The sequence below is a fragment of the Uranotaenia lowii genome, chromosome 1, assembly GCF_029784155.1.
Source record: "Uranotaenia lowii strain MFRU-FL chromosome 1, ASM2978415v1, whole genome shotgun sequence".
Lineage (NCBI taxonomy): Eukaryota > Metazoa > Arthropoda > Insecta > Diptera > Culicidae > Uranotaenia > Uranotaenia lowii.
Window position 1 is genome coordinate 65927739 of NC_073691.1, and position 15986 is coordinate 65943724.

The 15986-nt window shown below is 37.6% G+C and overlaps 1 protein-coding gene across 1 annotated transcript; it reads right to left on the reverse strand.

Annotated features, from left to right (window-relative positions):
* Positions 1-5374: 5374 nt before the first annotated feature.
* On the reverse strand, positions 5375-15568 carry LOC129760776 (uncharacterized). Its single transcript, XM_055758442.1, has 4 exons — positions 15426-15568; positions 15234-15337; positions 5669-5774; positions 5375-5605 (listed from the first exon to the last, which is right to left on the reverse strand). The coding sequence occupies exons 1-4, from the start codon at positions 15522-15524 to the stop codon at positions 5525-5527; spliced, it is 390 nt and encodes a 129-aa protein (XP_055614417.1). The 5' UTR covers positions 15525-15568; the 3' UTR covers positions 5375-5524.
* Positions 15569-15986: the final 418 nt, after the last annotated feature.

Sequence of the window (15986 nt, forward strand, 5' to 3'; positions counted from 1 at the left end):
GTTCCCTATAGACACGAATACTACTGAACCAATCAAAGTGAAATTTTGTTTGCATGAGTTTTTGGGGTCGGAGATGGTTTCTAAAACACTTTCAAACCGCTCCAACGTGAAAGAGGAGGGGCTCCCATACAAAATTAATAATAATATAACACTATTAGAACAGTTTTCGGATACATCTGAGCCGATCCACGTGAAATTTGGTTAAGAGTCGTCATCAAGACTGGAACTGGTTTCTAATATTCTTTCAAACCTCTCCAAATCCAAGAAGAGGGGGCTTTCATACAAAATTAGCAAAAAATTGACACGATTCCAACAAATTTCGAAAACTATTGAACCGATTGACGTGAAACTTCTTAACTGATCAACATAAAATTTCGTGTGTGGCCACTTTCAAGACCGGGAATGTTTTCTTAAATACTTTGCAACCTCTCCAAATCCCAAATGGGTGGAGAAGGGGGACTCCCATACAAAATTGACAAAATTTTTACAGAATTAGAACAATTTTAGAAAACTACATAACCGATCAACGTGAAATTTGATGTAAAACTATTTTCAAGACCGGCATCCGTGTCAGGTTTTGGAGAGAATTCCTTCAAAAGGAGTGGACTCATCGAATACGGAATTTATATATGTAATTTGAAATTTGTTATATGAAACGTAACGATTTTCACAGCACTGTATATCATTTTGTTTTCCCTCATTCCCTACACAGCAATTTTTTTTGCTGGAAACCAGCAAAATTTTGCTGATTTTCGTCCCGCTGACTTTCCAGCAAAATTTCCAGCAATTTAAAGTCTGCTTCATTTAATATTGGAACAAATTCTTTTGCTCATTGTGGCGCTCCTAGTGGACGGACTTGGAAACTTTTTTCACCCACGTGTCGGGAAATTCATTACCTTTCACCATGTTTTTATGTCATAACACCAAACGATAGCATATTGTAAACAACCGCCATGGAAGCCGAACGGAGAGATCAAATTGTGCACAGTTTTCTTGAAAATCAATTGTTGTCGGCATCGAAGCTAGCTAAACAGCTTAAAATGCCCAGAAATACCGTATGACGTGTTATCAAGCAGTACAAGGAAACATTGACGACGGCTCGGAAGCCGCATTCGAAGCGTCGGAGTGGAACTGTCGACCGGAAACTGCGAGGGAAAGTCATCAAGGCCGTCAAGAGGAATCCCAATCTTTCAGACCGCGATTTGGCCAATAAGTTCCAGGCCGCTCACAGTACGGTGCGACGAATTCGTCTCCGGGAAGGAATAAGGTCATTCCGAGCCAGCAAACAGCCAAATCGGACGCTTAAGCAGAACAATGTGGCCAGAATCCGTGCTCGAAAGCTGTACGACCAAGTGCTGGCCAAGTTCGACGGATGTAAAGTCTGCTTCATTTAATATTGGAACACCAACAATTGCGTGTAGTTCAGTCATTTATTAACGAATTCATAATTTGTTTTTCATACAAATGTAGCATTTTCTTTACTCTTTCATAAAAAAAAATTAAAAAAATTATTCATTTTAAGCTGTTAGGTAGCTTCGATGCCGACAACAATGGATTTTCAAGAAAACTGTGCACAATTTGATCTCTCCGTTCGGCTTCCATGGCGGTTGTTTACAAAATGCTATCGTTTGGTGTTATGACATAAATACATGGTGAAAGGTAATGAATTTCCCGACACGTGGGTGAAAAAAGTTTTCAAATCCGTCCACTAGGAGCGCCACAATGAGCAAAAGAATTTGTTCCAATATTAAATGAAGCAGACTTTATATTGCTGGAAAAAACAGCAAACGTTAAACAATTCAAATTGCTGGAAAATCAGCAATCCAGATTGCTGGAAACCAGCTTTTTCTTTCAACACAACCGGCCGTATTTAGTATCAAATTTATATTTCAATTCAAAATTAAATTGAAAATATTGGTTGTGCATATAATTAGCAATAAAAACAAATATTTTCTCCCATTTTTTCAATAAGGGATTTATTTATTTCGAGAAACACAATTTTTTACAATTTTCTAACATCGGCTCTGGGGTGGCAGCTTTGTGCCAAAGTTTTGATCATCCACCACCTATGAAAAAAAAATTGATTAGTATCTTCTATGGAATATCTACCTGTCTAATAAAAACTCACCCTTGACTTGATGCCTGGTTGCTAGAATATAAAGGAAAATAAAAAAAATTATATTAATCCGACCAAAATTCGTAAAATAGAGTCTCACCTTGTTTCAGCGTAAGAAAACAAACAGACTCCAATTTGACAACTCGATTGCTGATTTTCCAGCAAACTAGATCAATTGCTGGAAAGTCCAGCAATTGGAAAACCGATTGCTGGTTTCCAGCAAAAATTTGGATTGCTGAACGTTTCCAGCAATTTTTTTTTGCTGGAAATCGAGGCAAAAATTTACAGTATATGTTCTTGTTTCCCGCCTAGACCGAATGAAAAAGCAACGTGTTGCTTTTCAAGACCGGGAATGATTTCTGTAATACTTTCAAACCTCTCCGAATCCAAAAAGAGTAGGCTCCCATGCAAAATACACAGCTCGACAACGTGAAATTTGGTGTGTAACCGTTTTTAAAACCGGGAATTATTTCTATAATACTTTCAAACCCCTCCGAATCCGAAAAACGGGAAGGTTCTTATACAAAATTTTAGCAATCCACAAAGGATTTTTGTTTAAAATTGATGAACGTCAGCGTTTTGACAGAATGAGATGATTTATTGAATTCATAAATAAGTTTTTTCAAAGTTAGATGATATGTTGTATTGATTGACGCTTCCCATTTTAATGAATGAAAATTCGCGTATTCAATAAATGTTTGGGCAAAGGAATGTATATATTTGGCTGTATCCAACCGAAGAAGTCCTCCCGCTTGACAAAGGGCGATTTTATCTTTAAATTAAATTGATTATTTATTTTATTGAATATTCCTCCAATTTTTTTTACTAAAGGGTAGATCCTTCAATCTTCAAACCTTGAGACTCAAGAACATCTAGAAACTCAGATGCCGTGAAAAATACTTCGCTTTTGGATAATGTTGAAATTTCATCTAAAAAAATGTTTATTTTAATTAAAATTATTTTAACGTACTTAATTTTTTCCATGAAAGGGGTAGCAAAGCACACCGCCCAAGCAACCAAAATTCCCTTAAAAGGTTTCATAGAAGCTTAATCAGCTCTCGATTCTTTCTGAAGAAAATGCCAATTATCCCAAAATTTAAGTTCTTAAAGCTACTTTCAAGTTCGTTTAGGTGGCTGTAGAGAATGTTCTTTTAAAAGAATGTAAAAAAACTTCTACGCGCCGAAAAAAATCCGGTTGACAGATTGCTCTGACAACCAAATGAAAGACTGCTATGTTGCCGGTCTATCATGGTCTATCTAATTGATTTTAATTATATTGTTTTGATTACAAAAGCTACTTAACGCCTAGAGAATTGAACCGCTGGTCTCTTGGTTGCAATCAAACTCACCAGCCTCTCGACCAATCCAGCAATAGTTCATTACCACTGTAATAATTAGTATTTAAACTTAATGTCATTTGAGATGATTGAATGGGTTGGTCAATAGATTGTACCTTATTTCGTTCACAGGACTTTCAGTACATTTTATTAATGATATCCAGAATTCTCATCATCAAACATCTATTCGAATATCTTAACATTGATAAGAAAACATCGAAAAAATCTTGAATTCCATTTATAAATATCAGTGCTGATATAAACAAAACAAATACCATGACAAGTAATTGACAGACATTTTTGACATGTCGCCTAGAATTCCCAAAAAGGTTCTTTAAAACACCTAGAAGTATCTTAACGGTGCGTTAGAAAGTGTTGAACGAACGTTATCGACCTTCTGAGTTCCATCTTTAAGTGAAATCGCGACTTTTGGTTGCTTGGGCGGGTCAGCTAGTAGTTAGGTATAAAAGTTCAACAGAAGTGAAATATTATTCAGTATTTAAAACATAATTGTAACAAATCGAAAATAATGTACAAATCTTATTTTACATGATTAAAACGAATGTTTATTACTAGGGGAGAGTGAGGAATCATGGGCCACTTTTTTTCTATGATCCGTTACTTTTTTATTACAAAAGATACAATAAAAAAGATAAATGCTATGGTTTTAAACATTTCTAACGTATCATTAATTTTTTTTTTAATTTAAGTAAATTGTTTCCCCGAGTTCTGGCTGTTCAAAATATGTATTTTATTTTATTTTTGAAAATTTTGGGAATCGTGGGCCACTATATCTAAATTTATCAAATAAAATGCAAAGTTTATGAGTTGACCCAAATCATAATTCAAGTTGTTATTTCAAAGTATTTTCAGGTGAGGAAATAAATAAGAGAGCTGTGTATCAAAAACATTATTAAAATTCACAGAATATGTTTTATATCTCTTCCTTTGGCACGAGCAAACTTTACAGATATGATAAATGTATTTTAAGTTATGAACATGGATAAAAACACCAAAATATAAGTGGGCCAAGATAACTCACATTATGTGGCCCACCATTCCCCACAAACTTTGTTTTGTAAATTTCTTGTATTTGAGTGCCTTATTGATAATTTATGGAAAATTCCTTTTCCATGTGAAAGAGCATGACAAAACTAAGACCATAAGCATATGAGCTTGTTTTTGTTATGAACTTTAGATTTCCCAGCAATGAAATTTGGTGTCAACAACATATGGAAAAATATACTAACCTAAAGCTACGACGATGACAGTTGGATTGGGATTTTTATCTCAATACACAGCTGAGATATGTTAAGCGGTCTACATCGGACAAATATAATACAGACCCCGTTCGATTTTGGCAACAGGTCCGAACATTTTTTGATGCCAAAATCGAATGTTGCCAAAACACGAACGGTTTCTCGCAAAAAATGTTGAGAAAAAAAATACAAAACAAACCCAAACACAACCGTTTCAGAGATGAAACATTTTTACTCAAAGCACTACCATTGAACATACCTATTAAATTTATGTATATATACAGTGAACTTGCTATAAAAGAAACGCCTAAAGGTATGCCTTAAAATTTAAATCATCGCATCACAGCTTCAGCTAAATATGTGCTGCCACATCTGACAGCAAATATAGAAGAACACGTCGTATGAAACAAAATGTAATCAGAGAGTTTTATTACGAAAAAATACAAAAACTGACATAAACTAGTCATAAATTCTTCCATTTAGAATATTTGTAGCCTGGACAACATATTCGATATGTAAAATACACATTTAAAAATGGTTTTGATAACTTTTGCAGCAATTTTCTGCGAATTTTCAAAATGTTTCATACGAAGTAATGAAAGCTTACACGAGAAATGCTTTTAAATCTGAACCTGAATTACACTATGGAAAAAGAAAATAACTTTTAATTAAATGAAACTGTTTATTGTATCAAATTTACAATTATTTACCTGTTAAATAAGTAACTTTCTTAATTATAATATTTAAACAATACTTAAAAATACACAATCACTCAAGAATCTTAAAGGTTTTAGAGAACGAAATGACTGAGATTATTTTCCAACAGCTTTGTAACCGGCCACTACCGGAAGAGCTTTCTCGGCTGCTTTGAACACACGTTTGCCAACTCCTTCCTGTGAATGGAATTCGAAATTATTAGTTTGGTAACGAAGTTTATTGAAATTTTTTAAACTTACCAATTTCTTGCCCAGACTTTTCAATCCGCCCGCCTCAGTTTGTCCTAGCAGAAGGAGAGCAGCCAAAACAACGAAGGTAAACAGTTTCGTGAAGTTCATTTTCAAATGATTGAATTAGTACTAGGTACGATCGGTAGTTACAACTAACTACTAGAGGATGAGATCTTCTCGGAGAGCGTTCGTTTCGTCACTGATGATTGCTGCTAGCTCTCTTGATCGTTTTTATACGACCATACCACATCTAGAGGCCCAATTCTCTGGGCTGTCGAAAGGATTTTTCCCGATCTCGGGGGAATCACACAATCGATCGCTTGATTGCTTGCGAAGGAGCACGGGGATTTTTGCGAAACCAACCGCACTTTCTTCGGAAGATAGGGCGAAGTATTCATTATGTAAAGACGAAGGGTTCTTTCTTCGGTAGAATCTAATAGGTGGGCACGATGAACTTTTGTAGGTATGATGTCATATTCATTTGTATAGATTTTTACCGCATCAACAGTGCGTTTGTTTCTTAACATAAAACTTTGTTGCAACATTTGTTATCGAGCTCAAACCGTTAAAGATCCATGTCTCATAAAAAATGTTTGTAGAATACGAATGAAATTATATAAAGATAATTTTTTTCGTAATAACACTACCGTATCCCAAGTAACAATATATTTATACCAACCTTCACAGCTCCCTTCAAACTATTTCCTAGAACTACTTTATAAGCCAAAGCGCATACTATGCATTAGCACAACTACTTTAAAGTTAACATATGGACTAATTGGTCCTGATTTGTTAACGTCTTTAAAGCTAATTCTATAAGCTTTAATAAAACATCCAAAAGAATAGTTATATTCGACCTTACAGACATAGCTTTAAGAAACCTTTCAGAGCTCTCTTAAGACTATCCACAGCTCTTTTAAAACTACGTCATCCATGACGTTTCATGAGGCTCCAACCTGATTGGAATTTTACTGTTACTGTTATGATTATATCCCATTTACCCGAAAACTTTTGCCTAGAATGATTTTTTTCCAGAATGACAGATACCCGAAATCCAACCTCAGAATGAACCATTTCCCAGAAAAAAATTCCCCAGAGTGCACCATTTACCAGAAATTTTTTCCCAGAATGGACCATTACCGAGAATTTTTTCCACAGAATGGAACATTACCCAGAATGACACAAATCCCAGATTTTTTCCTCTAGTATTTTTATTTGTTTTTTTCTTATGAATTCTTGTTAATTTCATATGATTCGAAATTTATTTATTCAAAATGATTTTATGAATGAAGGCCACCTTGGATTTGGGAGCTTCGGCGGCTTTGTGCCGCCTCGTCCCCTTCATCCTCGTTGATTGCGGATGTGCCACAAAAGAATAGAATTATGGGAACCCAATTTTTGTGGAAAAAATCTATTTTAATTTTTTGAATTTCAGGTTGGATAAATATATTAAAATTTCTGGGAAATGGCTACCCAAGCAGCTTTCAAATTCAAATCACCACTTCGAGTTTTAGTTCCAGTTAGAACACCATCTAGGCGTGGTCTTGTAGTAGTGTGTTCAATTCTCACCACGAAGGTTGGGGTTTAATCCCCAAGCCAGGCAAGTTTTTCTCAATAAGTAATTTAGTAATTGAATGACCATTCTGATGCGATATATGTAGGAAATGTAGGAAAGAAGCAATTTTTCTGAAGCTGAATTATACGGCCGCTGGAAGCTGAATAGAAGATCATAAAGACTTGTTTTGGAACTTGAAAGTATCAATAAGAACCTAAATTTTGAAATGCAAAGAACGTTCTTCATATCATTGATGAGGCTGTGTAAGCGTTTTTGTACCTGTTTTATGGGACTTTTGGTTGCTTGGGTATTCTGGCGAAATGACCACATTTTTAGCATTTTTTTAAATTAATAAATAATAATTTAAGAAACATAATAATTTGCTCAAATGCTGCAATTTTTGTTTTGCATTAAAATTTATTACCTATAAAGCAAATAGTACCGCAAACAATGTCAAATTTGTTGAAATGTCCAGTTTTAAGTATTATAATATTATTTCCAGCAAGATGGCTTCAGTAATTTCGATTGAATTCCACAATCAACATGGCGTTTAGTAAGTTATTGAAAATCTTAAAGTAGTTGTAAAACGGTTTTATGCCAGTTGGAAAAAATGTTGTAATAAAACAATTTCAATAAACAGTTTTGAAATAGTTTTAAAAGACCTTGAATCACAGCTTTGTTTGACGTTTCTCTAAATGGAATACACGTTCCTGATGGATTTATCCATTTTAAGTAAGGTAAGTTTGTCACAATAAATTTTCATTTGTTGCTAGGCGAAAGGCATTTATACAACTTTTTGTTTTGTTTTGTCAAACGATATTCGATCGATTATTCTGTTGAGTTTGAAATACTTCTATTTTTACTGCTATTTGTAATAGAAATCTTCTTTTTCTACCATCTTAATGTCCCTCATGTTTTTATGTCGATTATTTCCAACCAGATGAATCAGATCTTTCTTTAAGTAGAGGTCTCTCAGCAATCATGAAATCGTTATACAAATGGTAATCCAAATCGAATATTTAGCCATTTTCAATAAGCATCGTATACACGTTAGTATTAGCTAGGTGTTTTTCTATCATTCAATAACGACAAGCTGTGCCTAAAAAAGTTGAATCGAATAGCAGTTTGGTCAATTCTTAAATACAGACTCTGGCAATTAAACTGCTACATTACTTCAACAGTAATTATTTTGTTGCACACGAAACAGTAGGGGAGAGTGGGGATACTTGATCCCCTTTTCTAATTTTTACCATATCTTTCTGGAAAAATTTAGCAACTCGCTTTTTTGACATTTTCTGACAGCTTGTAACTTCAAGTTTCTATGCTCCAAAAATCAGATCAATACTTGAACCCGTTGATGAACCAGAAGCATTTTCGTGGGAGTAAAAAAATTGCGATTTTTCTGAAGTTAGGGGAGACTTGATCCCTTATTGAAGGAGACTTGATCTTTTATTCAGGAAGCCCTAATCCTTGTATAAGAATCAAACAAAACCCCAAGATGGAATGTTAATTTACTATTTTGGTCATGTTTGTTCTCATTTCACAATTTATAGCAGACATAAGAAGAAAATTATATAACTTTGTCTCAACGCTAATAACATTGCATACTTAAAGGCGCTATTTTTTATAATTAAGAGATTTTATTTACATAGTATTCCGTCTCACGACATAACTTGACGAACATAATTCCTAAAATTCACTCGGTTCATAGCAACCGTTCTCCAATTTCTCGGGCACCCCACGTTCGCCAGATCACGCTCCACTTGGTCTAACCACCTCGCTCGTTGCGCCCCCGCTCGTCTTGTTCCTATCGGATTCGTATCGAACACCTGTTTTGCAGGACAGTCGTCCGGCATTCTCGCAACATGTCCCGCCCAGCGTATCCGGCCAGCCTTCACCACCTTCTGGATACTGGGTTCGCCGTAGAGTCGCGCGAGCTCGTGGTTCATCCTTCGCCTCCACACTCCGTTCTCCTGTACGCCGCCAAAGATGGTTCTTAACACTCGTCGCTCGAATACTCCGAGTGTACGCAGGTCCTCCTCGAGCAATATCCATGTCTCGTGCCCGTAGAGAACAACCGGTCTAATGAGCGTCATATACAGGTTACACTTCGTGCGAGGGCTAAGTCTTCTCGACCGCAGTTGCTTGTGGAGTCCATAGTAGGCACGACTTCCGCTGATAATTCGCCTCCGGATCTCACGGCTGGTGTCATTGTCTGCGGTCACCAGTGAGCCGAGATAGACAAAGTCTTCGACTATCTCCAGCTTGTCGCCGTCGATCGTGACCTTGTTATTACTGGACAAGCGGGTTCGGTCGGTCTCGGATCCGCAGGCCAGCATGTACTTCGTCTTGGACGTATTAATCATCAACCCAATCCTTCCTGCTTCGCGTTTCAGTTTGCGGTAGATCTCCTCCACCGCCGCAGATGATCTGCCGACTATATCAATGTCATCGGCAAAGCAGATAAGTTGACTGGATCTGTTGAAAATCGTGCCCCGCATTTCGCCCACCGCTCGTCGAATAACACCTTCTAGCGCCACGTTGAACATCATGCAGGATAGACCATCACCTTGTCGAAGCCCCCTGCGCGATTCGAATGAACTCGACAATTCACCCGAAATCCGCACACAGCACTGCGTTCCATCCATCGTCGCCTTGATCAGTCTGATCAGCTTCCCGGAAAAGCCGTTCTCGTCCATGATTTTCCATAGCTCGTTACGGTCGATCGTGTCGTATGCGGCTTTGAAGTCGATGAATAGATGATGCGTAGGGACTTGGTGTTCACGGCAGTTTTGGAGGATTTGCCGCAATGTGAATATCTGGTCCGTCGTAGACCGTCCCTCCATGAAGCCGGCCTGATGACTTCCCACGAATCTGTTTGCTTGTGGCGTTAGGCGGCGGAGTAGGATTCGGGACAGCACTTTGTAGGCAGCATTGAGGACAGTGATCGCTCGGTAGTTCTCACAGTCCACTTTGTCGCCCTTCTTGTAGATGGGGCATATTACCCCCTCCTTCCACTCCTCCGGTAGCTGTTCTATGTCCCAGATCCGGATTATCAACCGATGTAGGCAATCGGCCAACCTGTCCGGGCCCATTTTGATGAGTTCAACTGCGATGCCATCCTTCCCAGCCGACTTGTTTCTATTCAGCTGGCGAATGGCTTCCTTAACTTCACTCATCGTTGGGAGTGGCTCCTCTTCGTCGTTGGCTACGCCGGCGATGTACCTTCCCCCACCGTCTTGATCTCCTGCATGTGCGCCGTTCAGGTGTTCATCGAAGTGCTGCTTCCACCTTTTGATCACCTCACGATTGTCCGTCAGGATACCCCCGTCCTTATCCCGGCACATTTCGGCTTGCGGCACGAAGCCTTTGCGGGATGCGTTGAGTTTCTGATAGAACTTTCGTGTTTCTTGGGAACGATGCAGCTGCTCCAGCTCCTGGAGCTCCTCCTCCTCCAAGCGGCGCTTTTTCTCCTGGAAAAGTCGGACTCGCTGCCTCTTCCGCTGTCGGTGATTTTCCACATTTCGACGGGTGCCTCTTTGCACTACTGCCGCCCGCGCGGCATTTTCTTCGTCCATCATCCTCCTACACTCCTCGTCGAACCAGTCGTTCCGTCGAGATCGCTCCACATAACCGATAACGTTCTCCGCCGCACTGTTGATGGCTGTTTTGATGGTATCCCAACAGTCCTCGAGAGGGGCTTCGTCAAGCTCGCCCTCTGCCGGCAGCGCTGCTTCGACCGATTGCGCGTAGTCTGCCGTAATTAAGAGAAAATTAATTATTTTTGCTCTTTTCTTCAGACAATTGATTGATAAATATTAGTTTTTGGATAAATATTAGTTATTTCGTAATCAGCAATCATAACGATCAATTCAGAAGAAGAATATGCCGTTTGAAAGGGGGATCAATGGTACCCAACTCTAGGGGTTCAATTGTACCCATAATCAACATTTTAGAAAACTTTTTTTGATAAAAGTTGAGAGTTTTCCATTGCTTTGAAAATATGGCATTATGAAGTTCATTTTAGGCTCGAACGATTGATATATTGGAGCAAATATTTTTTTCATAATTTTCCCATGTAAGGAACATTTTAAAGTGATGAAAAAAGATCTTCAAGTGTGAAATTTTTCAAACAAAGTTCAATTACTCAAACAATTATTTTGTTAAAAATTTTTAAACTACAAGCATTGTTATTTTGCTCATTTTGGCACATTTTTCTAGAACATTTGATCTTTGTAAGACATTCCAGTTTCGAGATATAGCTAAGGAATCAAGTATCCCCAGGGATCAAGTATCCTCCTTCTCCCCTATTGAACGACCCTTCGTCGCTTTGTTTACATCAAGTCTTATCTATCATTGGATGTGATGTATCTAAGTGTTACTTTTGTAATCAGCTGTTATTCGAAAAAATGGATCTCGAACAGAAACGTAACGCCGTGGTTGCCTTGTTCCTAGCTGGCAAACGACAGAAGGACATAATTCGTGAGCTGACCGATATAAGTGCGTGCAGAAGTTTTGTATACCGTTCAGTTAGAAGATACCTGGACCGGAAGTGTCTAAAAACGGTATGGTGGGGGACGCCAACCTACTGTGGTGACACCTGCCATGGCGAAGATTGTCAAGAAACGCCTTAAGATAAATCTTCGTCGTAGTGCCACTAAATTGGCAGAGGATCTCAACATATCGGATCGAAGTATCCGTCGGATTTTGAAAGATAAGGTTCAAGACCTTACGGTGAAGCAGAAACAAGAACGGGTAAAAAGAGCGAAGGCGCTGCTGAAGAGGGCCGCGGAAGGAAGGTTGAAGAATTTCGTGTTTACCGACGAGAAACTCTTCACCGTACAGCAGTTCGTGAATAAGCAGAACGACAGAGTTTGGTTGCCTGACAGATCACGAAACCATGTCGACTTGCTGACGGCCTCCCGGCGACAGAAAACAGCATCGGTGGTGGTTTGGGCTGGAATCACCTGTGATGGTCGGACTCCGTTGGTTTTTCTCCCTGAAGAAGTGAAGATCAACCAAAATACATGTCGGAAACTAGTTCTACAGAATGTCGTCGAACCGTGGGCACGTCGACATTTTGGTTCCAGGGATTAGGTTTTCCAACAGGACTCGGCGCCGGCTTACAAAACGAAGAAAACCCAACTTTGGATTGCGGAACATTTTTCAGATTTCATTTCGAGCTCCGAGTGGCCGGCGAGTTTGCCAGACCTGAACCCTATGGACTTCGCTGTTTGGAGTATGTTGTAGGCCAAAGTCTGCTCTATGAAACATGAAGGTGTGGAGGTCCTGAAACGACATCTCGTGGCAGCCTGGGATAAAATACCACAAGAACACCTGCGGGCCTCATACGATGCGTTCCTCGACCGTCTGTGGCGAGCGGTTAAACTCAAGGGCGAACAAATCGAACTTTACTAGTGAATTTTGAAAAAGTAATCTGTTTTCAAGAGAAGTTGAATGAGTTTGAAACAAAAATTTGTTGTTTTGATCAATTTATATGTTAATTTCAATGTAGCACTTCAATTGTATGTCTCCAAAAAGTTGAAAATATTCTAATTCGACATTAACGATTTGAGTTATCTAAATGTGTACTGATTTACGATACAAGGGCGGTCCTTCAATTGACACTCTATTCGGTTTCTCATATTCTTCCTTTGACCGGTTTTGTAACAAGAAAATCTCACTCATAGAGCTATAGCATGAATCATATCAACTGATGAGTTGGCATCGTGGTAAGATATCAGACTGCGAATTCCGGGAACTGGAGTTCAAATCTCGGTTGAGTATTTTTTTTTCGTCTACTCAAATAGCATAAATTCGTTTTTTTTGTATTTGTGGGGAAATCGAATCGTTGGAATCTTGGCATTGTATAAATATCGCCTCCATTTTTTTTTATCATTATTTACAATCTTTTCATCTGGTATATTTGTTTGAATTATTCTGTTATTTCTGTGATAATTCTTCTTAAATGTTTGCTGTGGTAAAATTCATCCATGATTAAATTAGAAATTTGTAGTTTGTAGGTTTATATGAGAAAATTGATTATTTTGTTTGGAGAAATCAACATAATGTTTGTTTCTTCTGCAGAACGGAGTCTGCTACTGGTTTTTGTGCCTATTTTTAAACCCTTCAAAGTAAATTTTCCGCTGCACAATAAGGAAATATTAAGTGTTTGAATGCAAACGCACTGTGTATGCAGTAAAAATCTATATAAATGAATACGACATGATACCTATGAAAGTTCATCGTGCTCACCTATTAGATTGCACCGAAGAAAGAACCCATCGTCTTTACATAATGAATGCTTCCGAAGAAAGTGCCGTTTGGTATTTGCAAAAATCCCCGTGCTCCTGCGCAAGCAATCAAGCGATCGATTGTGTGATTCCCCCGCGATAGGGAAACATCCTTCGTCAGCCCAGAGAATTGGGCCTCTAGATGTGGTATGGTGGTATAAAAACGATCAAGAGAGCTAGCAGCAATCATCAGTGACGAAACGAACGCTCTCCGAGAAGATCTCATCCTCTAGTAGTTAGTTGTAACTACCGATCGTACCTAGTACTAATTCAATCATTTGAAAATGAACTTCACGAAACTGTTTACCTTCGTTGTTTTGGCTGCTATCATTCTGCTCGGACAAACTGAGGCGGGCGGATTGAAAAGTCTGGGCAAGAAATTGGTAAGTTTAAATTATTTCAATAAACTTTATTACCAAACTCATAATTTCGAATTCAATTCACAGGAAGGAGTTGGCAAACGTGTATTCAAAGCAGCCGAGAAAGCTCTTCCGGTAGTGGCCGGTTACAAAGCTGTTGGAAAATGATCCCAGTCATTTCGTTCTCTAAAACCTTTAAGATTCTTGAGTGATTGTGTATTTTTGAGTATGGTTTAGTTGTAATTATTAAAGGAAGTTATTTATTCAACATGTGAAAAATTGTTTTTATTCGGAAACCACTTTAAGACTTATAAAACAGCGTTACGGAATTTCCAGCCTGTAATGAGAAAATAAAAGAAAGAACATTTCTAACGGATGTTTTGGCATCAACTTGATTTCTGATACTTAACTGACAACGTAATATCAAGAGAAACTGACATTGATGTTTAATATGTGTTTGAGTTTTGATATGGGCATATGACTTAGTAATTTTTGAAGGCTCTATTATTCTATTTCAAACTTCGATCAGTCAAAATATGTTCAGTTACTTCCTCAGAAGGCATTTTGAGTGGATTAAAGAAATCTCAATAAGGAAAAGGAATATTCCAGAATCTCTTTAAAAGAAAAACTGGATAAGTGAGAAACCTCTTGAGGCGAGAAAAATAGTTTGGACTCTCGCTTATCCAGGTTCGACTTTGATACCAAAAGTTGGTTTGTTCTGCCCAAATTTGTCTGTTTTATTGGCAGTTTGAAGCTGTCATTCCAATGCACCAGGTATGGTTCTGTGGTAGCGTGCAAGCCTCTCAATCTGGAAGTTTGAGAATCGAATCTCCTATGGCTGTGCCTCAAAGTTATCAAGAATTGTTCAAGTTGGAAACAATGCATAAAAATTTGAATACAAAGCAAGACAGTTCAACAAGCTTTCATGCAAGATTTATATTTTTGAATGTTTTGGGTTGCGTAAATCCTATCTGATTGACTTCTAACCTGCATATAATGCTATCAAGAGGTGATAAAATTCAGTTATGCTTGCCTTGACATCTTGTTATTATTTGAGAAATTTTTACTTTTATTTTATTTTTTTCAACTTGAACTAAAAATCATGATTTGCTCTATAGTTTCAATATTTCTGAATACTCACCAAGAGATTCTATCCGAAAATTCCTTAATAAAAATTATTAACTTGTTCGCAACAAAGCTCGATACACAAAAAAAAACCAAACATTAAAAATGGCAAGACAGTAAATTTTTATATTAAAAGGAAATGTAATAGAAATTATTCATGAGAAAACACTTCGAAATAAGAAAACTCAATTGTTTCGTTCAATCACTTTTATTGACCTGTTCATTCATTCCGTTCTATTTACTTTCCGATTCCGAGAGCCTTGAATCGATTGATAATCGGTACAACCTTTTCTGCAGCGGTAACTACTCTGGTGCCAGCAGCCAGGGCTTTCTTGCCGACATTTTCCTGAAAATAAAAAAGAATTGTTTGAGAGCAGGAAACTTACACCCTGACTATATTGCGATACAGTTTAACTCGATAGCTTTTGACTTACCAATTTCTTGCCCAACTTCTTAAATATATTGGCTTCAGTTTGTCCCATTACGACAAATGTAGCCAGCAGGACAATCACAAATAATTTGGTGAATTTCATTTTTTTTTTTCAATTTTTAGGAACTTGATGTAGTTGATGCTACTCTCTCAACACTGCTATTCTTGATTAGAAATGATTGGTTTTTATACTATTTTCACCAAAAAATTTTCAACGATAGTTGAAACGAAAGTTGAAGAAAAAAACTATCTGGTACACATTTGATCAAACAGAAATATTTTTAATTTGTTCAATTCAAAATACATTCCAGTTTCTTGATTTAGAAATCGAGTAAGTTCTAAAAATCAGCAAAAATATTTGTACAATTGCTGTGCCTTATTTTGAAAAAAATAAAAACTCAAGGCCAAAGTCTGTTTGACTTTTTTTTCGAAAGCGTTACGCAATCGAATGTTTTTCAAACTGTTTGATTGAACCGAAGCAATCGAAAGATTTCTTTCAATTCCACAACGGTATTGATTGGATCAAAAGGCACGATTCGATTGCACTGATTATAATTATTCAACC

Bases quoted from the DNA above. Each gene is read 5' to 3' on its own strand.
- LOC129760776 (XM_055758442.1), bottom strand. From the start codon at position 15,524: ATGAAATTCACCAAATTATTTGTGATTGTCCTGCTGGCTACATTTGTC. The intron at 15,338-15,425 runs GTAAGTCAAAAG...TTTTATTTTCAG, and splicing joins AGAAGTTGGGCAAGAAATTG to GAAAATGTCGGCAAGAAAGC. The intron at 5,775-15,233 runs GTAAATAGAACG...CTAATTCAATCA, and splicing joins AAGGCTCTCGGAATCGGAAA to TTTGAAAATGAACTTCACGA.